This window comes from Daktulosphaira vitifoliae, unplaced genomic scaffold (genome assembly GCF_025091365.1).
Source record: "Daktulosphaira vitifoliae isolate Bord-2020 unplaced genomic scaffold, ASM2509136v1 Scaffold_1, whole genome shotgun sequence".
NCBI classification, from domain to species: Eukaryota; Metazoa; Arthropoda; class Insecta; order Hemiptera; family Phylloxeridae; genus Daktulosphaira; species Daktulosphaira vitifoliae.
The window spans coordinates 56,148,760-56,173,619 of record NW_026099572.1 but is presented as its reverse complement, the minus strand read 5'-3'; the positions used below and the strand labels follow the sequence as shown (position 1 = coordinate 56,173,619).

The 24,860-nt window shown below is 25.2% G+C and overlaps 5 protein-coding genes across 7 annotated transcripts in view; 4 read left to right on the top strand and 1 right to left on the bottom strand.

Moving 5' to 3' along the window:
• The window catches only part of LOC126901518 (uncharacterized), an 18,679-nt gene extending 13,390 nt beyond the window's left edge, over positions 1–5,289 (top strand). The window contains exons 1-9 of one of the 3 annotated variants that reach the window (XM_050678016.1): positions 965–1,126; positions 2,044–2,235; positions 2,301–2,550; positions 2,612–2,839; positions 2,902–3,113; positions 3,179–3,500; positions 3,560–3,748; positions 3,815–3,931; positions 4,644–5,289. In XM_050678016.1, the coding sequence (XP_050533973.1) occupies positions 2,057–2,235; positions 2,301–2,550; positions 2,612–2,839; positions 2,902–3,113; positions 3,179–3,500; positions 3,560–3,748; positions 3,815–3,931; positions 4,644–4,793 (1,647 nt within the window). In that variant the 5' untranslated portion in view covers positions 965–1,126; positions 2,044–2,056 and the 3' untranslated portion in view covers positions 4,794–5,289. Of the gene's footprint in view, positions 1–964; positions 1,127–1,290; positions 1,408–2,043; positions 2,236–2,300; positions 2,551–2,611; positions 2,840–2,901; positions 3,114–3,178; positions 3,501–3,559; positions 3,749–3,814; positions 3,932–4,643 lie in introns of those variants that run through there. The other 2 variants (XM_050678025.1, XM_050678007.1) reach the window with 2 other exon arrangements.
• LOC126901489 (VPS35 endosomal protein-sorting factor-like) lies at positions 5,217–11,162 on the bottom strand. The gene is made up of 19 exons (XM_050677962.1): positions 10,858–11,162; positions 10,651–10,750; positions 9,504–9,711; positions 9,237–9,439; positions 8,428–8,558; positions 8,111–8,278; positions 7,850–8,018; positions 7,623–7,792; positions 7,462–7,562; positions 7,220–7,395; positions 6,987–7,130; positions 6,759–6,928; positions 6,533–6,695; positions 6,291–6,474; positions 6,081–6,220; positions 5,857–6,019; positions 5,655–5,782; positions 5,462–5,593; positions 5,217–5,397 (listed from the first exon to the last, which is right to left on the bottom strand). The coding sequence occupies exons 1-19, from the start codon at positions 10,884–10,886 to the stop codon at positions 5,311–5,313; spliced, it is 2,766 nt and encodes a 921-aa protein (XP_050533919.1). The 5' UTR covers positions 10,887–11,162; the 3' UTR covers positions 5,217–5,310.
• A 986-nt stretch (positions 11,163–12,148) lies between these two features.
• LOC126901660 (uncharacterized) lies at positions 12,149–16,546 on the top strand. Its single transcript, XM_050678314.1, has 7 exons — positions 12,149–12,807; positions 12,887–13,030; positions 13,090–13,209; positions 13,413–13,462; positions 15,633–15,851; positions 16,102–16,342; positions 16,441–16,546. The coding sequence occupies exons 1-7, from the start codon at positions 12,667–12,669 to the stop codon at positions 16,465–16,467; spliced, it is 942 nt and encodes a 313-aa protein (XP_050534271.1). The 5' UTR covers positions 12,149–12,666; the 3' UTR covers positions 16,468–16,546.
• Positions 16,547–20,327: 3,781 nt separating this feature from the next.
• Positions 20,328–21,641, top strand: LOC126901750 (sesquipedalian-1-like). Its single transcript, XM_050678494.1, has 3 exons — positions 20,328–20,904; positions 20,970–21,158; positions 21,230–21,641. Exons 1-3 carry the CDS (start codon positions 20,700–20,702, stop codon positions 21,514–21,516), a joined length of 681 nt encoding a protein of 226 aa, XP_050534451.1. The 5' UTR covers positions 20,328–20,699; the 3' UTR covers positions 21,517–21,641.
• A 118-nt stretch (positions 21,642–21,759) lies between these two features.
• LOC126901512 (putative phospholipase B-like 2) overlaps positions 21,760–24,860 on the top strand; it is a 7,782-nt gene continuing 4,681 nt past the window's right edge. The window contains exons 1-2 of the mRNA XM_050677993.1: positions 21,760–22,010; positions 22,072–22,318. Of these exons, the coding sequence (XP_050533950.1) occupies positions 21,829–22,010; positions 22,072–22,318 (429 nt within the window). The 5' untranslated portion in view covers positions 21,760–21,828. The remainder of the gene's footprint in view (positions 22,011–22,071; positions 22,319–24,860) is intronic.

The window sequence follows — 24,860 nt, the reverse complement described above, 5'->3', positions numbered from 1 at the left end:
TGAAACCTTAGATATTTCCCTTTCATTTGATATAATTTTTTTTGAAAATCTAACACTTATTCTGCTCACTGGGAGGATTTAAAATAGTAACTTTTTTACAAAAAATAACTTTTTCAACTTAATTTTTGAAAATGTTCCGGAAATACTGCGTCCTTTAAACATATATAAAATTAAAGCTTATTTTATGTACTACAAAATGAAAAAAAAAATTTGTCCCGACGACCTATCTTCTAAAACACATAGTAAAACCAATACCTTCTCAGCTTCGTATCGAAGCTAATATAAAATACAAAAATTATTTGACAATTACTATTGAAAAGAAGTAATATAAGTAATGTATAAAAGTAATATATACATGTTATAATTATGTGTAATAAATATTATTCAAAATTATAAACAATTATATTTGTTGTATTTTTTAAACAGACCCCCCTATTTTTTGGAGTAGTCATTTTGTTTATTTAAGATCTTTTTTGTAGACAACAAGTAAAGAAAATTGTCAATTAAAAAATTACTTGAGGCTAAAAATTCGTTTTGAAGGTTTTGTAATGGAACCTAATATATTTATATCTCGTGTGAGAGAGAAATGAACAAATCATTTAAAAAAAAATAAGTAAAAAGAACTTATTTAATATTTTGTATAGTTTTATTTATATTTTTTGTTAATATTTGATCAAATTACAACGCTTGAAGCTATTAAAAATTTATAGGGAAAGAACAGTAAAAGCTCTTTTATCATTGTCAATGACTATTTTAGAGTTACAAGACATTAATACTGCAGAATAAAAAAAATTTAAACTTAGAGCACTATGAAATTTTCCGAATATCGTCTTTATTTTTTTTTTGTATAATTTTGATGATACCATCAATCTATTTAAAAATCTACTATTTGTACCGAAATTTAATCAATCATAAGTGATAATTATTATAGTTGTTATCACTATAACAAGTAGTATCTGTCGTACCCAACCCAACCAGTCGATAGTCATTGTAAACACCAATATGTGTATTATTTTTATTGTTATATACAAATAATATATCTCCAAATATATTTTATTATATTAATTATAATAATTAATATATTTTTTGAAATTACTTAAATTATTATTCTTAACTGTATTTTCTCGTAAGTATTTTAATAAATTTTTGGAATATTTTTAAATAATGACTTTCGAGGAAATTTTCATTATTATTTGATTACCATTAAATGGTTAACAGGTTAATAAAAGCTAGTTGCATTAAACTGATACAATATAAATTATAATTTATTATTATTATTAAAAACTATTTTAATTTTAATAACATAGCTTTATAAATCTATGTCAAACAATTATTACATAATTTAAGTATTGAAATGTATTTTATGATTTCTACATATTTAAATTTTTAAATTCAATTAACTTATTTGTGAGTACTAAATTTATAGTAACTTTATATTAATCAATACTGCCTTCTGAATTTTAACCTAGTAATTTTGTTTCGATCTTTGACTTTTTTTAATTATTCCATACAACTGTGATAATAACTAAATATTTATATTTATACATTTTATCCATTTTCTTATTACAATATAGTATGTTTATATTTATATTAGAGAGGTGTAAATTTTAATATTTTTATTTTGGAGGGATTTTTAAATTTATCTATTTATTCAACATAATATCTCATATGAAATAAAAATTTTCACTCATTTTATGTAGTTATATTTAGTTATTTTATTAAATTTAGAAACATTTCAAAAGTGTCTTATTTTTTTTTTTTTTAGTAAAATAAATCAAAATATTCATAAATTACAAGCATATGCAAGGATATATATTTATTTTATATTAAAAAAAAATTTATCTATCATTTTTATAATTTAATTTTCAAGATTTTTCTCTGTTAATTAAACCCAATCAGAATAATCTTTTTTATATACAATTTAAAATAATGTAATGAAGTTAAACTAATATTTTATAAACTATTACTGATAATAATTTTTAATAATATTTATTTTTTATCTTCTTATATTGTCTTTATATATAATAATTTTATTATTTTTAGATTTAAAAAAAATATGCCTTTAAAAAATTCTGTAAGCTGTTTACAGTTTTTGGCATTACAAAAAGTATGCAATTATGTATTAGATGTTGCTTTGGAAATGAAAAAAGATTCGATTGGTTCACGTGAATATTTTATTAGAAGTACACATGCTTGGGCAAGAACAAACATCATAAGCTGCACTAAAGAAAAATTGTAAAAAATGATATTTTTAGTTAATATACTATAATGTGTGAAATTATGGTTAAAACAATTTTTAGAGATAAAGGGGAGGCAGATAAGCATATTTGGAATGAGCTCAATGGAGTAATTGATACAAATCCAATTTTAAAAATAATGAATGCTCAATTTAATCGTTGGTTGATCATTCTTAATGCAATGTTGGATGTTGGAGTTACACGATTACCGTCATTGTATTTTTATAGTGGTATGGAAGCAGAATTTCATGACTTTGTTTTGATTTTGAATAGATGTAACACTCATCTTAAAGAATTGTCATTAACTTTTCAAGTAATAATTAATGTATAATAAACATAAAATCGTAATTTTTTGATACTTGTTATGTTTTTAGATGTCAAGCAAAAATGATTATACACCTATAGTCTACAACTCTATGTTTAAATTACAAAATTCATTAAAAGATGGCCTTGCTTCTAAACTAGTTTTTTTGAAACTTGGTGCCATTTGTGATAATGCTATTTTACAAACTATTGGTGAAAATGCAATCTGTCTCAAACACCTAGATATTTCAGGATCATGGAATGTAGATGAAATAGGAATCAAGCATTTATTGTTCAAAGTATGTATCAAACATTAATTTAGTTTGAATATTTGTATAAATTAACTTAATTTTACCTTTAGAAAGATGTCTCGGTTGAAACTAATAATGTGTCCAATGATAAACTTTGTCAACAACTGGGAAAATTGTATGAAAATAAAAGAGCACTTAATAAATGTTGTTTTACTTTAGAAGAATTGCGTATTCAAGACACAAACACTGAAGATGCTAGTTTATTAATGATTCTAGCTTGTGTAAAAAGCTTAAGAGCTTTAGGAGGTTTTCTTTACTTTAGGTATATGATTAACATGTTTTTGACATCCATAACTAAATAAATTTCTTACAGACTAGTATTTTCAGAAATATTGGTGATGCTATAGTGACTTTGTGGGAAAATTCTCCTAAAGTTAGAGAGTTTCAATTAACTGAGTTATATGACATGCAGTTGACTGGAAAAAAAATAGCAGTTTTAAAAGAGTGTCTACCTTATTTAAAAAAGTTGTACACCCGTTTATCTTGTGTTTGTTCTCCTCAGGATTTTGCTGACCCCGAACAAGGGTCAATGTTTTGGGGACGTGTTCAAACACTTACAATTGATCTCGATTATATGATGAATTTTCATTTTATTAACTTTATTTATAATTATGGCTGTAATTTATCTGAGCTAACTATTCTAGATCAGGTATTTTTAAATCATTTTCTTTTTATCTTAGTATTAAAAGTTTATTAATTATACTTTAGGAAGCAGATATTGATGTAGCTAAAGTATTAAGCAGTTGTCCTAATTTATTATTTCTTAAAGGATATTTACATACTTTTGAAACTCCTGTAGGAAAATTCATTAAGCTTAAGTCATTTGAATTGCATATGCCTACTGTAGAAACAATAAATTGGTTCTTTGAAAACTGTCCTTGTTTAGAAGAAGCTAAGGTAAAATCTTTACCATCTTAGTTTCAATTATGAATTAAGTTATTATAATTAAAAATTTTAATTTAGTTGTTTAGTGATTCAAGGCATTTATATTGGAATTCTCAAGTATTTGAAAAACCACCAGCTATTATGTGTAACAAACTCAAACGTCTTGAAATTTCCTTTAATGACAAACACTCTATAGTAAGTCTTTCTAGCAATAGTTTTTATTATGTACTGGGTAATTGCTTAACTTTGCCTTGCGCATTATATTTTACAGTATTGATTAAATTTTTTTTTAGTATCTATAAGTATATTTTATTTAATTAATTAGAGAGTATTTTTAATTTTATCCCCTTTTGTAGATATAAGTGTTATATATTTGAGCGATAAGAAAAGTGAGGTTTAGAAATTCCTAGTAATAAAAATAAGGTATTTTTAAAATTTTTAATGACAAGTTTTTTTTATAAAACTTGTATTTTTTCTACAATTATTGCTGTAAAAATTTTACTTCTATGTTAAATTGCTGCTTTAGTTAAAGAAATTTGATAATAGTGAAAAAAAATTTTATTTTATACAAAGATTTGACAGTGCTTGAATAAATGATTACAAGTTCTTTTTAGCTTTATTTTTTCGTATATTGTTATAGATTTTTGTCAATCATGATCAAAAAATTTGTATTTTTATTTTCTTATTCGTTCTTAAAATTATGTTTATTAAAGGAATAAATCATATAATTAATGTTAAAAAATAGTTTTATATGTACTTCTGAAAAATTAGTGATATTTTACTTGCACACTGTCCAATTGAATAGTCCAAGAAAATTAGAAACTGCATATTGATAGTCGCCAGTTTAAGCACTCATTTAAATCAATACATAATCTTAATAGTAATATTTTTTAAAATTTTTTTACAGATTTCTCAAAAGACTGTTTATAAATTCATTGATAAATGTTCTAAGCTTCAATACTTAGGTTGCTTAAATACATGGAGTCTTGATAAAAACTTTGTTGATATGATAAAATTATATGTTAAAAAGAATAATTACGACCTTAATATTAACTAAGGAAAATATTGTTGATGACAAGCTAATAAGACTGATATTAGATCTTTAATTTCCTTTTATTTTACTACTCTTGTTGTCATAGTAAAGTATATTTTTAGATATGTTGTTGTTCCAGGTTTTAAATTAATATTATATGTATATTATGGTGATTCAATTAATAGGATTACCAACTTCAGTAATTTTTATTAATTAAGTGTATAATTTAAACCATTAAAAAAAATATATATATATATATAAATATATCAAACATTTTTTTAATTTACCTCTAAATATCATATTAATTATATCAATGTTTAGATAAAAATTCATGTGATGAATATTTATTAGTTGAATGACCATAATACTATAGGTTAAGTACATTACTGTGATGTTATAAATTTATTAGTTAATATTAAATTCTGTATTTTATAAAGATGTAACAATTTATAAAATATAATAAAATAAATACATTTTGTAATTAACAATAATATATGAATTAAAATAACAATTATTATTATTATGATTATTATTCTTTAAATTATTTTGCTATTTTTTTGGCAACTTTATGGTAAATTTCTTCTTCTTCATTATTACAAAAATCACATAAATAAGAAATCATGTTATCCTGAAAAATCAAATTTTAAATTAGAATTGATACATATTTTATTTAACTTATATAAATAGTTTACATGTGTTTTAATATCTACTGTATTTTGTTTTTTTGAAAGTTTCCATAGGTTTATAGCTAATGTAGTCATTTTTACATTGTTTAAATCTGCCCTGATCATTATACGCATGAAGAGTTCAAATCCTAATTTTGACTAGAATAATATAGAAATACATTTAGAAAAATTTAAAATTTTTTTAAATTAACTTTAATACTTGTAAATTAGGGTTGACTGCTAATTCATTTAATTTCTCTAGTATAGTATTAAGTAACACAGTACACATAGAATCTACACCAACAACAAACTGTGGTTCCCTTCCATATAATACATCATTTGAATCCACTTTAATTAAATTAAATGAAAAATAGTTATTAATAGTAAAATTAATTAACTTAGCTAATTACTATTTTATTTACCTTCAGCTATTTTATATGGATATGTATCTAATGTAGCTATTGATAGCATATCAAGTACATGTAAGTATAAAGAATAAGGTTGTAAAATATCTGTCCAAGAATATTGCCTTATTGAATTAATCAAGGTTCTGACTTGGTGTAAGACTTCTTGATCAGGGCAGTCCTGATAAAAAATATGCATATATAAGATAAATGAATTATTTAAATAAGTTTTTATTTCTCACCGGTACTATTAATAAAATAGATAAAAAATTCTGAATATAAGTTATCAATAAAAATTCAGTCTCAATTGTATGGCCATCAATTTCTAAAGCAACAGGGAAATCTTTGATAGTAACAGATGCGGCTTTAAAGCAAGCATCAGCTAAAAATATAGCACTATTTTATTAAGAAATTATATTTTAAATAAAAAATAAATCGATTAATAATAATACCTTGCCCAAGACATCCATTGAGTAAGGAAGTTTGACCTGTGAGTAAGTAAAGTTGAAGCTTAGTTAATGGTGATGTAATAGAAGGTATAGTAATATAACAATATGCTGAACAAGCCCTTGCAAATGAATTTTTAACTAATTTTCTTGATGTAGACACAGATTTCACCATTAATTTGTTAACACACTTTAATAAAATATTTTTAGTTAAAATAAAAATATTGTTAGATAAAAAATTATAATACCTGCACAAGAGCAGCTTGGACATAATCTAATCTAATAAATGCTCCTCTGGCCTCCATATAAAAATTCAAGTGTTTGTCTAAATCATCATTGTAATCAACACGAAAAATAAAACATGCTATGATACGACTGATTTGTCGTACTTCATCTTCTACCATCAAAGAGCTAATAAAAGTGAATGACTTATAAAAATATATATTTCTTTGTAAACAAAGTATATTTTCTTACTCCACAGAATCATGCAAAATTTTGCACATGTACATTAAGCAGTCATTAATAACAGGATCGTGAGACATAACATTTTCTCCTCGAGTACGATATGCTTCTAAGATAGTTTTGCAACAAGTCGATTTATTTATATCTGATCCAAACATATCCAAATACGGTAATAAATTATTCTGTAAGTAAATTTTTTTTTTAGAAATTCTGACACTGCATAATAATTTTAAATGTTACCATAAGAAAAATATTTTCAAAGTCTTCTACATAATTAAGTAAATGTTGTAAAATATTGTGAAGTTGGGTGTGAAACCTTTCAATGCCTACACGATTACTGAGATGTCTTGTAATATCACTTATGATTATATTTATTTCTTTGAACTTATTATAAATTCAAATACATTAATTAAAATTAACAATCTGGAAATGGGTAATACATTTTAATAATATAAATAATCAACATATTGTACCTTGAAATGTTTAACAATGAAATATATCCAAGCCTCAGCACATGCCATATATTTTTCAGTATCTTTAATTTTTGTTACTAATTTCCAAACTTCTCTCAAAACATTTTGTGAATTAGGTACATTATGACCTCTTAAGCTTATCCCGAGATTTTGAACAATTACAGTCTGAGGAAAAACTAATAAAAAATAAATTATAAAATTGTTAAAAAAAATTAATCTAAAAGTACAATTATTATTACTACCATCATATTGCCAATTTGAAATTAAATTGACTATATATTCTGCTTTTTGGGCAATATAGTATCCTGGAAATGTATTCACTATAGAATTAATGAGAAGTCCACTAAATAAACAATGATTTTTTAACACATCTTATATAAAGAAATAATTTATATAAATTTACTTGAAATTTTGTAATATACACCATTTTAAAATCTCGTCAAGTTTAACTGTATCAACACATGTACACAATCCTTTTATTATCCATTCCAATGCAGGACATAAGAGTTGAAGAAATTTATCCATAGTCATATTCCGACACTGAATTTCATTACATAAATATCGGCTATTTATCTATAAAGAACTATTAATAAATAATTGTGTATTATTTATTGAAAAGTTTAACTTCACCTGTTTATAAGTTAATAAAATATCTTTTATACTTTCTTCAAAATAATTTATATTGACTTTTATTAAAGAACCAACTCTACATAAATAACAACGAGCATACCAAGCAACTAACGGATGACCAATACCTCTAACCATTTTAATGAGTCTCATTAAAGCAGTTTCTTGTTCACTTAATTAAAAAAAATTATGTACAATTATTTTTAAATTAAGTTACCTATTAATATTGAAGTAAAAAAATTATCAAATCAAAATAAAGCTTACTCAGTTTTAATGAATTGATAGCTTTGTAAAATTGCAGCTTCTATATATAACCGTGGAATAAGCTCTCGAATAGAAGCAATTTTAAAAAACCAATTACGACAAGTCTCTTTTGCTGATATTGGTACCATATCTGGTGTAAAATTATTCGGAAGATGTACTACTTGACCACTAAAAAGATATATAATTAAACTAACAAATTTTATTGTAATAAAATATTTAAAATACTAAAATAATATGTATATATATTATAAATACAATATATAACAAGTATTATTTAAAAATAAAATATTTACAAACTAATTTATTTGAATATTTACTCAATAATTTCAGATTTAGATTTGAGCCTTTTATAAACTAGATCTCCAAATAAATCTAACAAATCTGTTACAAGTACAAATTTACTTGGATAAAATTGAAGTGGCGATGTGTAACTTAAAATTTTGGTGCACTAAAAAAAATATATAAAGCTAAAAATATTAAGCATGAAATTTATAAGAATTGGTAGATGATAAATACAGAGCAAAAATTAAAAAATGTTTATGAAATATTGGTTATTAATACAATATTATTGATTTAAATCAATTAACCAATAAGTTTAAAAAATAAAATGTAGTCTATATACAATTCAGGTAAACTTGAATTAACTAAACTTCACAATCTATCTCAAAAGAATAATTAAAAAAAATTTTTTTTTTCAATAATTTTACATTTTTTATGTACTATATTATAAATAAAAAGAAAAAGTGAGTTCTATTACCCATTAAATTTCTTAAAAAATAATTCAATCAAGTTTATAAATAATGACATACTTTCTTACTAACTTGACAATTAAAAAATGATTTGAATAAGAAAAAAATGTTTTGTACCAGTAATTTGATTTTTTTTAACAATATAATATAAAATCTATAGAAGAGATGCAATTAAGAGATACCTAGTTATATTATCACTTAGCATTTCTCAGATGTGCTTTCCTTCAACTTCCGAAATGATTTTATAAGTTAACCTAAGAAAATTAAATTAAACACCTGGTAGAATAGAATACATTTAATAAAACTGTTAGTTCCCTAAATGTAAATATTTTCTGCATCTTGCATATCATTTGGTAAATAAAAATATTGTAGTATACTTGTATAATTATTTTCAAAGCTTTCACTCTTTGCTCATTGTTCCATGCATCTACTATCTCTTTACTTAAATTATCCATATGAGCAACAAATTCTTGTTGAGTTAAATCACATAATTCTTTTTCAGAATAATCTGACTGATCATCAAATTCATCTAGTTCTTCAAGTCTTGATCTAATGGTAGCACTTTGAATAGTTTTTGAGTCTATATAAAAAAATTCTTATTTGGTTTTAAAGAACCTATTTATAACATAAATGTAAAATCTTACAAGATTTAAAAGTCAATTTTTCAGATGTCGTATAATTATTTAATATACTTTGTTTGCATTGTGACCAAGACTGACAGTTATCAGAAATAATATTACATGGTTCTTCAAAGTCTGTAGGAATTAATTGAACGGGTCGACTAAGAGGATCATTTCCATTTACAATAAATGCTCCAAGTGGATCAATAATAGATATTTCACTACTTTTTTTCTTTAAAAAATATGAGTAAAAATTCATTAATGATATAAACTTAATAACAAGGTTTATATCTAAAGCATTCTTTTTTTTTTCATGACATAAAATATAGTAGGAAAAGAAGGCTTCACTTAGTTCATCTTACTTTATATGATTTTCTTATTCTAGAATGTTGAAAAAATAAAAATTTAATTGTTTTGCAAACTCTAAATATTTATTAATTTTTGAAGTTTTTTTGAGAAGGCAGAAAAAAAAATTGTGAATGTTAATTAAGGAATATTAATCCTATATCCCTTTAAATTGAATTCTTATTTTTGATAAATAAATATTATCCAGATTATAATTTATAAACAAAATATTAAGGTTATACTTTATTGAATATTACTTTTTATTAGTATTTTATTAGTATTTATTAGTATTAGTATTTTATTAGTATTAGTCTTTTAAAAATATTTATCTGAGACATAAAATAATGTTTTTCATGAAACTAAAAATTTTACTTTAAAAAAAGTTTCTATAGTGGCACCAGTAAATAATAAAAAAATTGAAAAGTAATGTTTTCAACTATTGAACAAAAACCCTAAATTATTCTAACATGTTTTTAATATAAGTTTAAATTAAAATTTTAATACAGAAGTCTTTTATTGATGTATTAATGTTATAAATTATAAATTAGTTACATATTATGTGTATTTAAAAAAATAAACAATATTTAACTAAAAAATTCAATATTCAACTAACGGAATATTTCTTTAAATACAAAAATGATAATTAGTTAACTTAATTGTTATCATAGGTGCAAAAAAGAGGTTTTTGAATATTTAGCACTCTCAAGCAAATTTCACCATTCTTTTAAAACTTTGTAGGGAAAAATAAAATAATGAATGAAACTTCAAGTTTAGAATTCCACGCCTATGATTTATTAAAAAATTTAATCATAATATGTAGACTTACAAAAGACAAGGATAAGGATTTTAAGGGGTGTTCATCATCACAGTTTTCAAGCATACATTTCTTCTTTCGTTTTTCATAATTTATATATGACCTACTGCACCTTAAAAAACAATTTTAATGGTCTTGTATATATAATAACAAATTGTGATTTTATTTGAATGCTATATTACATAACACAAGTAAAAAGTATAATCAGATTTCACATACCAGTTCGGTTCAGATGTCTCATTAGCCATATTAATTACAAAACTAACAATTTTTCTAATTCATTTAAATATTTACATTTCATGTATGCAACTAGTAAAATAATTCAGTAATTTCAAATTATTGCAATTGAATTTGATCAAAATCTGTAAAACCCACTCCACGATTTACGATTATTGATAACAGAGGACAGTAATTTTGAATGTTATCATTTCATCAAATTATATTTTATTCATAAGGTTTTAGATCACCTTGGTTCATAGAAAAAAGGCTCCATCCTTTCTGTTTTTATCAAACATTGATTGTAGATTTTAGAAGCAAGATAAGCTTTAACAATAAAAATATCAAGCAAAATATGAATAATTTCAAAATATAACAGTTAAGATAAATCCAGATAGTGCACTTTTTGATTTACTGATTATTCAACATGCCTTAATACAGTGACACCACATATAAGGAATGAATTTATTGTACACCACCTTTTACTATAATTATTATATCAAATAATAAGTGTGTACATGAAAATCAATGCATATTTCAAAAAATATCTAAAATGTTATTAGCTTTAATGTATTATCTATTGGTAAACTTTTTGACCTATCTTTAATCTACCTACATTAGTAGTTTTAACTCTATCGCAGATTAAATAATTCGATTTTATAAAATATGCTACTGAATGCTAAATAATATATATAATGTTTATAATATTTATACTTCAATAAAAAGTATTTCCTAGACACATTTTAAAAATATTTTTCTGTGCTTTTTCATTAATGCAATTGTTAATTTTTTTAGTGAAAAAAAATGATATATTTAAGTAAGCATCATTAATACTTCATAGTCATTCAAGTATATTATATATTTCGCGGTAAATAATTTATATTAAACTCAATATAGCTTAATAATGCGGCATAGTTAAAGTGCCACGCAAGTAAATTAAAAAAAAGAAAAGAAGGAAAAAAACATCTTTTGTTTTTTCTAACCAATATATGAATTAGGCACTAAAAAAAATACGCTATCGGTTGCTTCCGATTTACATTTAACCTTTAAGCAATAACATAAGTGCATACTTTGCAGGCTCATAAGTTATGTAGTATATGTGGTGTTGTATCTCATTATTTTATATCTTTTAATTAAGCAATATAAGTTAGTTTTTAAAGGCATTTTATCTGAACAAAATTTACAGTATAATGCTTCAGAGGTATAATTCTTAGTTGTAAAATTAAGAAAATTATATAAAAAAATCATTATGACCCATTAGAATTTCAAATTTTAAAGTTGTAAGTTTGAGTGAACTTATTGTTGACAAAGAAAGTGTTTTTGTACTGTAATATTTTATATTGTTCATAATTTAAAAACAAACTGCAAAAAAATGAACAATACATACATCAATATCGTAAAGATGAATCGAAATTGGAAAATCTTGGTCATTTTGATGTGCTCACGTCGGTGTTAAGACAAACAATAAAAGTCAGTTATGCATAATTGAAAAACAATAATTTCTCATAAAGATTTTTTTGCCGATGTGTGGTGATACTGATCTAAGGCAGGTTGTGATTTGCTTACATTTTTTGAGAATTACATGTTTTGAATAGAAAGTGCACCATCTGGTTTTATCTTATTTGTGATACAATTGAAATATCTAAAGTAAATATTTCTACAACTACTATAGTTATATAAATAATTAATAATTTGATGTAAACTTCTATAATTTCTTTAACTTCTGTAATAGAACATTTAGAATTTTATGAAAATATTTAATTATGTTTTAAATTTAATTCGATGTAAAATTAGTAACAAAAATCCATTACAATGATAATATCAATTGAAAATTTTGGGGAAATTTGTAGACTCTGTGCTACTAAGAATGAACAAATGATACATATTTATACTAAAGAAGGTATACAATATAATTTAGAAACAAAAATTCATTCATTTTTACCATTTATTACTGTAAGTACATAATAAATTATTTCAGTACAACTTAAATGATTAAAAATTGTATAATATATAGTCATCCAATTTTTTTTAGCTGACAAAAAATGATATGTTACCAGATAGTATTTGCTTTGAATGTGCATCAACATTAATTGTATTTGGTGAACTATGGAAAACCAGCTCTAATACTAATATACTATTTAAATATTTAGTAACCAATAAAACTAACAAAACAAAAGTGCGTTTTTTTATTTAGCTTTATTGTAAAAAATATCTGTTAATACTTTTATCTTTAAGGATTCTAAAGAAAATGAAAAGCTCCAAAGAAATGAGTTAATATCATATTCAAACAAAATGAATGATAGTTCCATTATTAATTCTTCAAATCAAACTATTCAACAAAGATTAATTCCTAAAGTAAATATTATGAGTTATATTCTCTTGTTTATCATCAGATATGTGAGTGTAATATGCTTAAATATTAATTCTTTTATATAATATATGCTCTAAATACCCTGTAATTAAACAAGAGTTTTTAATTAGATGAAAAATAATATTAGTGCATTAAATTCAAAATACTTGTTATTACTTACTAAACTTACTTTATTAAATGTTAATAGGTTACAAAAAAAGATATTTTGTTTAAAAAATGGTCATCAAATACAAAAAGGTAATGCGCTCAAAATAATTATTTATTATTATTTAAAGAGTATATGATTCTATAAATAAATAAGATTGTAAAATTTCATTAAAATTTTTGTGATTAAGATGTTCAGCACACATCTAAGATCATTTACAATAGATAAACCCATCAAAGAATTTTTGATGCTGACATGAATTAAATATTTTAATAAACCTTTGCAAATACTGCATTTATATAATTTTTTAGCTTCGATGCAAAAAAATGGTTTTACTAAGATGTGTATATTTATTTATTTTTTTTTGTGTCTGTTACCACTTTTTCTCAGCTCTCACAAAATGGATTTCTTTCAACGATAATTCAAAAGATCACAAATCGTATCTAGTCGAAGACATTACCCTCAAAAATTGNATCGTATCTAGTCGAAGACATTACCCTCCAAAATTGAAAAAATTTCCCTCGTTCCCCGTAAATGGGGGAAACCTCCAACAAAATTACAAATTTAAAAATCGCTAATTTTCGAAATTTTTTACTAAAAACTGCCGTAACTTTTTCAAAAATAAACATATCAATACAATTTTTTTTTTTATAGATGCTTGATGTCTTTACCTATCATTTGGCATATAATTTTTGTAAATCTAACACTTAACCTGCCCACAGGGGGGGATTTAAAATGACAACTTTTTCACAAAAAATTAACTTTTTCAACTTAACTTTTGAAAATGTTCCGGAAGGTCTGACACTTATATATATCTTAAATTAAAGCTAATGTAATGTACTTAATTATTAAAAAAAAAAAATTTGACCTCTGGACATGTCTTCATGGTGAAAATGGCTAACAAATGCTATTTTTGTGTGGAATTTCTCGATTTTATATTTTACATTTTTAACTTTATTATGCTATAACTTTTTGAAAAATGTATGGATCAATACAATTTTTTCATGAGAAGTAGTATTTATATACATCTTTCATTCGACATACTTTTTTTTTAAATCAGATCATTTCCCTATATACGGGGGGACTTTAAATATAAAAAATGCATATAGAAAGTAGAACTTTTTCAACTTAACTTTTGAAAGTGTTCCAGAAAGTCTGACACTTTTATATATATCTTAAATTAAAAATAATGTAATATACTTAATTATGGTAAAAAAAAATTTTGGACTTTATTTTATCTTCATGGTAAAAACAGACATCAAAGTTAATAAAAAAAATACAATTTTTGTAAAAAAATTATTTTTTATGTTTTTAACTTTATAATGCTATAACTTATTGAAAGTGTATGGATCAACATAATTTTTTTATGAGAAATAATATTTTTTAATAATCCCTTTTTCATTCGACATACTTTATCTTAATCAGGATATTAATAAGGAACAAGCAGATCATGTAGCTTTTGGATTAATCCACCAATTTTTTAAAATTAAACACTATCTAAAGATTTGCATCGAAGCGTTTTTTTTTATAGTGATTTTAATCACTGTCAGATATCATTATACTTGATCCAACTATGCCACGTCACCACTGTGCCGCGACCCCCCTGTGCTGGTTTTTTTTTATCCATTTTAATATGAATAGTAGATTAATATTCTACTATATATATATATTGAAATATTTATTAATTATTAATTTGCTTATTGATATAATTTGATACATAAATTATTAATTGTTAGAATATTTTAGTATTTATAGTTTATAACAGACTTATTGTTTTGGTTATAATATTTGACTCTCAAACACCAGTTTGTTAAATTTTATAATAAATTTAAACACAGGTGCTTTAAAATAATTCTAAATTCAAACCAATATCTTAAATTGACTTTCGTACAACATACTATAGACTTCTGAAAATAAAATTACAAAATTTTATATTATACTTCTGAAGATAGTGAGTGAAACATAATTTATTAATCAATCAATATTTAATCATAGAATAAAATTCTATATTGATTAATGTTTACAAAAAAATTTTACTCAAAAAATTCTTAGTTTACAAAAAAAACTTCCTTCAATACGTTAAAATTGTTAATTTACTGTGTCAGCTATAATTGATAAATTTGTATTCTATTTTAAATTCAGTATGATAAAAATAATGTATACTGAAAAAGTGTAAAAAGTAATAACATTCATTTAAAATATCAAAAAAATAAATTTTGTTGTGGCAAAAATACAATGTGTTTTTATTGTAAATTTTTACAGGTATACAGAAACACAAAAAAATATTTTAATTGGGCAAGATGAAATTGTAAACTTTCCGCCATCTAAATATCACTCACTTCAGACACTAACTCAAAACACTTTACATATTGAAAAATATTGGTCTATTCCTTTGATGGAACGAAAACAAAATTTTGGTGCAAATAGTATTCCTGTTATTACAATAAGTGATGATGAAGGAAAAGAAAATGCTTATCTTAGGTGTGTCAAAATCATGAATGATAAAAATCAGATATTGATGATAAATAATTATTAGAGCAAGATAAATATAAATATTCTCATTTGATCTTATAGATATACATGTACTTTTAGTATACATAATTTTATAAAAGAGACTCAGAATTCTGCTTATGATTGAGAAGTTAAACTGATAGTTCTAATACATTTCAAAAAACTCCTATTATTTAGCTAATATTTTCGTTGAGTTACAATAAAATGTTATGTTTTTCAGATCTCGACCTATGGCCACAAGTTCCCCCATTCCTTGTGACCTCGTCCCATCCGATGAGATTGAAAATCAACCTATACAGCCATCTATTATAGATCACACCTACTCTTGCCGGTCTGTAAAAGCTGTAAATACACCCCCATTGCTAATATGTGAGAAGTGTGGTCATTTGTATAGATCAAAACGTCGTCTGAGTCAACATGCAGCTAAATGTGATATTGAACAACCCCCAAGAAAAAAAANGCTAATATGTGAGAAGTGTGGTCATTTGTATAGATCAAAACGTCGTCTGAGTCAACATGCAGCTAAATGTGATATTGAACAACCCCCAAGAAAAAAAACAAGAAAAAAATGCAATATCTACGATAAGTTTAAGGTAGAATATAATGGAGTGGTGTACTACAAATGTGACCATTGTTCTTATATCTCACAGTCAAAGAACAACCCCTCGTGTTTTGCGAACCATTACCGATTGCATACCACTGGTTTTGATGTTAAGTGTGAACAATGTCCGCGCCAGTTCCGAACTCGGGCGATTATGTTACATCACGTTGATGTAGTTCATTTAGGTCGTAAAGATTTCCAGTGCGCCGAATGTGAGAAAAGATTTGCCGATAGGACCACGTTAAAAGGCCATTTGCTCATTCACACTGGTGAAAAACGGCTGGTGTGTGAAGAGTGTGGTAAGCGATTCGGTCGTTCATCTCAACTGAAAGTGCACGTTAAATTTGTACACAAAAAAGAGAGAAATATTAAATGTACTGAATGTCACAAAACGTTTTGTACGGGCAACCAGCTACGGAACCATATGAGACGACATTCAGGCGTCCGAGAATTTTGTTGTCCTGTGTGTAATAAAGCGTTTATAACTAAAAAGACTATGATAGAACATTCATTAACTGTACATAGTGATGAAAAGAATTATACTTGTAATGTATGTAACAAATCTTATAAGAAAAAATCTGCACTCGTAATACACAAACAGAAAGCACACGGAAAAAACTGAATCCTTAAAAGAAAACAGCAATAGCACAAAAGACTTCTAAATAAACTGTCAACTTTCATTTTGTTATTATAATTATTATTTGTATATATTTTTATCAGTGAACTATTGATCACTGTGTATACTTATTTTTAATTACATAAATACAATTAATAGTTAATGAAATCGTTTATTTTAGATAAGCGTGTTCATAAAGCACAATGTTTTGTTTAATCTTTTAATTCAAACATTTGATAAAAATCTAATTGCATACATAATTGATTTAATTAGCAGTTTATGGAACTTGTTAATTTATTTTCATAAACAAAAATCTAATTAATTACCATTCAATTTGATAATTTTTTTAGCTTCGATGCGAAACTGAGAAGGTATTGGTTTTACTATGATGTGTTTTTTTTTTTTTTTTTGGTCTTACCACTTTCTCAGCTCTCACCGAACGGATTTCTTTCAACGATACGTCAAAAGATCACAAATCGTATCTAGTCGAAGACATTACCCTTAAAAATTGAAAAAAATTCCCTCGTTCCCCGTAAATGGGGGAAACCTCCAAAAAAATTACAAATTTAAAAATCGCTAATTTTCGAAATTTTTTCAATTTTTTTTACTAAAAACTGCCGTAACTTTTTTAAAAATGAACATACCAATATAATTTTTTTTTATAGATGCTTGATGTCTTTACCTATCATTTGATATATTTTTTTTGAAAATCTGACCCTTTATCTGCCCACAGGGGGGGATTTTAAATGACAACTTTTTTACAAAAAATTAACTTTTTCAACTTAACTTTTGAAAATATTCCGGAAGGTCTGACACTTTTATATATATCTTAAATTAAAGCTAATGTAATATACTTTAATTAAAAAAAAAAAAATTTGACCTCTGGACTTGTCTTCACGGCGAAAATGGCTATCGAATGCTATTTTCGTGTGAAAATTCTCGATTTTATTTTTTATATTATATTTAACTTTATAATGCTATAACTTATTGAAAAGTGTATGGATCAACACAATTTTTTTATGAGAAATAATATTTTTTAAAAATCCTTTTTTATTCGACATACTTTATCTTAATCAAAATATTAATAAGGAACTAGCAGATCGTGTAGCTTTTGGAACAATACACCAATTTTTTAAAATTAAACACTATCTAAAGATTTGCATCGAAGCGTTTTTTTTTATGGTGATTTTAATCACTGTCAGATATCATTATACTTGATCCAACTATGCCACGTCACCACTGTGCCGCGACCCCCCTGTGCTGGTTTTTTTATATTAAAAATCAACAACGCAGTATATACAAATAAATTAGGTTGAGCTAAAATTATCTAGTTTATTAAATGTTTATCTAAAATTTACCCCTCCACAATTTCTGTTTCTTAAATCAACCTGCCAAAGATTTCAAAATAAAATATTAGTGTCAAACGTGAGAAATACTGTGCGTTTATGACAGCTGAAATGCATTACGACTACTTAATATCATATATGACATTAGAGACCGACTAAAAATATTAAATTCATATTGCAGGATTTTCAAAAAAACGACAAATAAATGATGAATCGGACGGCAATGTAAAAATTCCTTCCATTTTCGAGTGGAGAGGTTTTTTACGACAGGCAAACTTGTTAGAATACCAAAGTCGTGCTAACCAACTAACATGTACCAGCGTTACTTCTTCAGGAAACATGTCATTGAATCCCTGTGAGCTGGACAAGAAAATCGGCTGACGTTTCGGATGAAAGAACGGACATGCGTTTTAAGATATTTACAACGGGCGCGAAGCGAACAGAGACACAAGAAGACTGTCGTGCACGTCGAACGGGAGATCTGAGAGAATTTGAAACGTCCAGACAAAAATGTCACGGGTATGTCTTTCAAACGCGACAAGCAGCATGTACTATTTGTTAGCGCACGTTTTTTAGGACTTACAGACGCGAAACAGATCTTCGCGGAAAAAGTTTACACGACTAATGTCAATAACACTAAAGAAAGTCACCAACACAATTTGCAAGAAGACGTTCAATTCAATCGACGAAAAATCATGAGCGATGTAACACTATTTAAAATTCATCGACAGGCGCTTTTGTGTTTGGTGCGCAGTGCATTCCGTTTTAAAGAACATCTCGAAGAATATTTTGTGGGTAACGGTTGTACTTCACCAATTCGGAAATATATTACTAGTGGTCGACGACGAAAACGCTTAGATCAATATCGGGATCATGGTGACGAATGGATCTGCTTGAAACGTAATCAATGCGAACACCACGCAAAATGTCACGTTAAGCTTAAGTGTGATTTCGAGAACACGTAGTGTTGTGCATACGAACAACGCTCAGTTGAAGTCATTGTGATCGCCTGTTCCTATTAGACGGCGACATGCAATTGTGGTGGTTCACGTGGGTATCATACGACACGCCTGTCGGTCTGTGATCACCTGTTTGAAGATAGTAACATACTGAGATCACACGAAACGATTCATACGGATGAGAAGCGGTTGGTTCGTATGTGATTTGCGCGGCAACTCATTCAGAGGGGAGGCATCAAAGCACATATTGTGTACTTTTTGTTCAAAATGTTTTCATGTACGGCGATGAAGAGGTCTACACTGATACGAGGGACATCGAGTGCAATTTGTGTGACTGTGATTTTAAACGTTAGATGCATTTTGTTCAACATGGTGAAACGCACTAAACATTACTGACAAATGGTTCTCTGTAAAATACACTAAGTTTTAAGTTAATTGTCACACTGTACTAGTTAATAAATTTCTGCTACATGATTAGTATTAATTTATTACCACAAAGAAGTGATACGCTCAATTCTTTGTCATGATTTTTTTTACTCAAATCATTAAAACTATGGTCACCAAAGAAAATTTAGAGGAAATGTTAATGCCATATAAAAGTATAGTTATATACATCTTTTTCTTGATAAATTTATTTTTTGTTAACACACAATGATTAGGGTATGCAAGAACCTTACGAAGACAAATTAAAAATTATACATTTTTGAAGTTGTTTGAACATTTTTTTTATTACTCAAGTTTATGCAATTGCTTTAGAGTAATTGCATTATAATTGAGAACAAATAACGTATGATTAATTTTATAATTTTAAACATATCATATTTATAAATTTTATTAATTTTCAAGATGAGTTCTATCACGACGTCATTTATAGTAAGTTTGAAATTATAATTTATTATATCACTAATCACTCTAGTTAAATAATGCCGAGAGTTAAATAGTAGATAATAATAACGTTTGTGTGTCGTAAGTTAAACTTAATGCAAAGATGTTTTCCCAACTTAGTGTATACTATACTCACTATGTCTGTTTTTTTTTTATCACAAACGACGTCTTAAACATTGATAACAATGTCTTATGTTAGTGATAACATTTGAGGTTGTAATCTAATAAGTGTTTATTTACAATTTTTTTTTTCAAAACTTAAAATGACTTGTGTGTAGTTGGTCGATTTATTTTTGAAATAATACACTTTATACTTAAATATTATTACTAGTGACATTGTTTAAAAATTAGTGTTTTATTATTATTTTTAGTTAATCTATTCTATAGTTTTTTTGTATTTTTTTTTCAAAAATGAAAATAAATGAAAAAAACTTATGTGCTTATTCAACATCGTCTAGCCCAATTGATAAAGAAGGATGGCTATGTAAGCGTGGAGAATTAAATAAGGGATATCAAAAACGATGGTTTGTTTTAAAAGGAAATCTATTGTTTTACTTTGACCGTAAAGTTGACAAAGAACCCGTTGGTGTTATCATACTTGAAGGATGTACAATAGGTAAGTTTTATGATTGTTATTAATATGACCCCTTTTAATTATCAACTGCAAAATATTTATTATAGAACTAGCAGAAAATGATGACCAATTTAGTTTCAAAATTGTTTTTCATGGTCCTAATAACAGAAGCTATATATTAGGAGCAGATAGTCAAGAATGTATGGAACAGTGGATGAAAGCATTAGCATGTGCCAGTTATGATTACATGAAGTTAATGGTTGCTGATTTACAAAGACAACTCAAAGAACTTGAACGTAATTGATTACCGTTTAAACTTTTTTTATATTACAATGCATTTTGAATACATTGTATAACTATGTTTTAGATACCTCTAATCATGAATCACTCCAGTTACCAAAAGATCAAATAACACAATCAAATGAGTCTTGTGAACGTACATCACCACATCCTCCTCCTAGAGGTCGTCATAATCCATTTAATAAACCCATTTCCCAGTCTCCTCAACGTAAAGATATTGTTTCCCACCGTATTATTACTTTTAAGGAGCTACATAACCAGTTGGGTAGATCAATTCTTCGTGACCGAAATGAATGGCGATTTGGTCTTAATAAACAGAATTTAACCAATGAAGAACCACTAATTAACCTTTAGTATATCATAATACATGTTTGTAATATATTGTAAATTATTGTCTTTTTAGAAGATATTATGATGTATTTTGATAGTTTACTAATCTATTTCATTATCAATATACAAAGTTTAATTTTTTTATCAAATTGTTTATATTTTTTTCATTTTATAAGATTATTCGTTATATAATTACAAATAATAAACTGTGTAAGAATTCTACTACAAATGCTCTAGAAGGTCATCTACTTAAAAGACTTATAGTTATCTAAAAACCATAAAATGAAATCAGAAGGTCAGCATGTTCAGTCTTCTTTAATATACTAGTCAATCATCATGCTCATTAAATTAACTATACTTATTATTTATTTTGTAATAAATTTATCATGGAGTTCTTATGGACTAAACCAAATTTATTATGCTATTTCTGATATCAATGGATATATATCAATACAATCTTTTCCTCAAGGTAATGTAATCGGTAAGGTTAATTATTCACACAGTTTAAATACCACCGGGTAAGTTTATTGTTTTTTTTTTGTTTATATTAACAAATTTTAAACTAATAAATACTTATAGATGGGATTATTTGGAAATACAAACTTCAAAAACTGCTGATAGTGAAGCCCAGGCTTATGCAGCTGGGTTATTAGAAGGTTGGGTAACTGCAAATTTGATACATTTGTACTGGATTAATACGCTTAAAAATTATTGTGATGATAGAAATGATACGTGTAAACGTTTGAATGAGTATATTCAAAAAAATAAAGAATGGGTTATGTCAGAAGTAGATAAAAAAAATGGAAGTGATTCTTATTGGTACCAAGTTAGTATTAACTAACATTTTTTCATTGTTCACGTTTTTGCAAAATGTTCTAAGTTTATAATATATATCATATAATTATGAAAATTTATGTTCTCATAATATTCTAAGATCTAAATAATGTAGTAAGTATTTGAAGTTAAAAAAAATATCTTTATCGCAAATTATATGGTTTTGTAAAATATTATACTTAGTTATTGTACAAGGTAATTTTTTTTAACGTTAGCTACTAGATTTGTCTTTAAAAAAATGTTTTTTGAATATCTTATTTTTTTGGTATCATTAGTCATATGTGAATATATCTATTCATGTGTTATACAATTATTTTTGGTCCATTCTTTATATCTTATAGGTTAAAAAGTTATTTTCCAGTCGTTTTCTTGATTAGATTATTTTCTATTGTATAAACTAATACATATTTTACCAAACATTTATGTTGACTCCCCTATATTATATTATATTATAAGGGATGAATCGAAAATTATTTTATAAGCGGTAAATGAAAATACCCATGTAATCAACAAAGTCCAAAAAAAATGATTTTCAAAAAATTAATTTTTTTAAAGATAAATTTAGTGGACATAATTTAAATAATTGTCCTATACTCATTAAAATATGAGTCATTCCATTTAAAATAAACAATTTTTTTTTTTAATTTTTGATTTTAGGTCTTTTAATGATCTTAAATATTTTTTTACGTTTCTTTAGACTAAACTATAATAAAAAAATTAAAAAAAAAATTTTTTTGTTCGACTGGTTCTAAAGCTATGACGACATATAAAGGCGGGATAGGAAAAATTCAAAGGTACCTTTGAAAAACACCTAAATTGTTTAATAATGAGTGCAATCTAGTTTTCAATGTTATCTTTTTTGTTATGCCTTTCTAACAAAACGTCTATATGAAATGTTAAGCTTCTTTAATTTTTAATTTTTAAAACTTTAAACTTTTATAACAAAAAATTGCTATATTTTGCAATATGAAGACTAAATAATTCAATAAAAACAAAATAATAGTAAAAAGACAATAAAAAATTACAATATTTTATTTATTTATATAAATAATAAATATATTAATGTACAATTTTTTTAAATCGTTGACGTTTAAACGTCAAAACTTAGCAACATTCAAATTGTTTTCACTCAAATAAAATAATATTTATTCATTCAAAATAATATTCAAATTATTAAAAAAGATTTTATCGTCATTATTTGAAAATTTGGCGATGGTTATATAATTATTATATAGAAAAAAATTCCAAGGTCAAACGTTTTATTTTATAATAAACGTATACATTAAATGACTATAATAAAAGTCCATTACCGCCCATTTTCCTCTATCAAGACTTATGTATACCCCTGAAAATCACGTTTTTCTTATAAATTTACCTTTGAGTATTTTTAAACCTAAAATATCTTTTCTGGAGAAATTTAAACTCATTTGTAAGTTAAATAAATACATAAACTAAACATTATGATTATACACGGGTAAGTCACAGAGATATGACAAATCTAATAACTATTGATCTAGTCAATATTTTACGTTACTTTCTTTTTTTAAATAATTATTGGAGCTTTAGTCTACATTAGGGTGGCCCTCAAAAATCGAATGTCTTTTTTTTTTTACGCTACCCCTTAATTTCTTTTTAATGGTCAAAAAAATGAGCTGTGCAAAATTTGGGACCAATCCGTTAAGGTTAACCCGTGTCCTCGGGCCTATTAAGTTGAGTCGAAGAGTCAAATTTAATAGAAATAAAATTTCCCTCGTTCCCCGCAAAGGGGGGAAATATCCAAAAAAATTACAAATTTAAAAATCGGTAAATTTTTTCATTTTTTTCACTTTTTTTTCTTAAAACTTCCATAACTTTTTCAAAAATAAACAAATCAACATAATTTTTTTTTATACTAAAACCTTAGACATTTCCCTTTCATTTGATATCATTTTTTTGAAAATCTAACACTTAACCTGCTCATTGGGGGGGATTTAAAATAGCAACTTATTTACAAAAACTAACTTTTTGNATTTAAAATAGCAACTTTTTTACAAAAACTAACTTTTTCAACTTAATTTTTGAAAATGTTCCGGAAATACTGCGTCCTTTAAACTTATATCAAATTAAAGCTTATTTTATGTACTATAAAATGAAAAAAAAAATTTGCCCTGACGACCTATCTTCTATGNAGAAAAAAAATTTGTCCTGACGACCTATCTTCTATGCGCAAATGGCTACCGTATTCAAAAATATGCTATTTTTCTATTAAAATTCTAGGTTTTATATTTTAAAATATCTTATTAGGAAATAAATTGACTTTCATGAATATTATATAATTTAATTGACATAGAATAAAGTTCATAAGACATAAGAAATTAAACTTATTAAATTTTTTTTACTTTTTTAAAGTCGAAAAAGTAATTTTTAAATTTGAGTTAGCTTAAATAGCCAATTTTTTAGCTTCGATGTGAATTTTTTATATGTAAATACTAATTTTTAATAATATTAAAACTTAGAAGTGATAGAAAAAGTCTAATTGCAGATTTGAAAACATC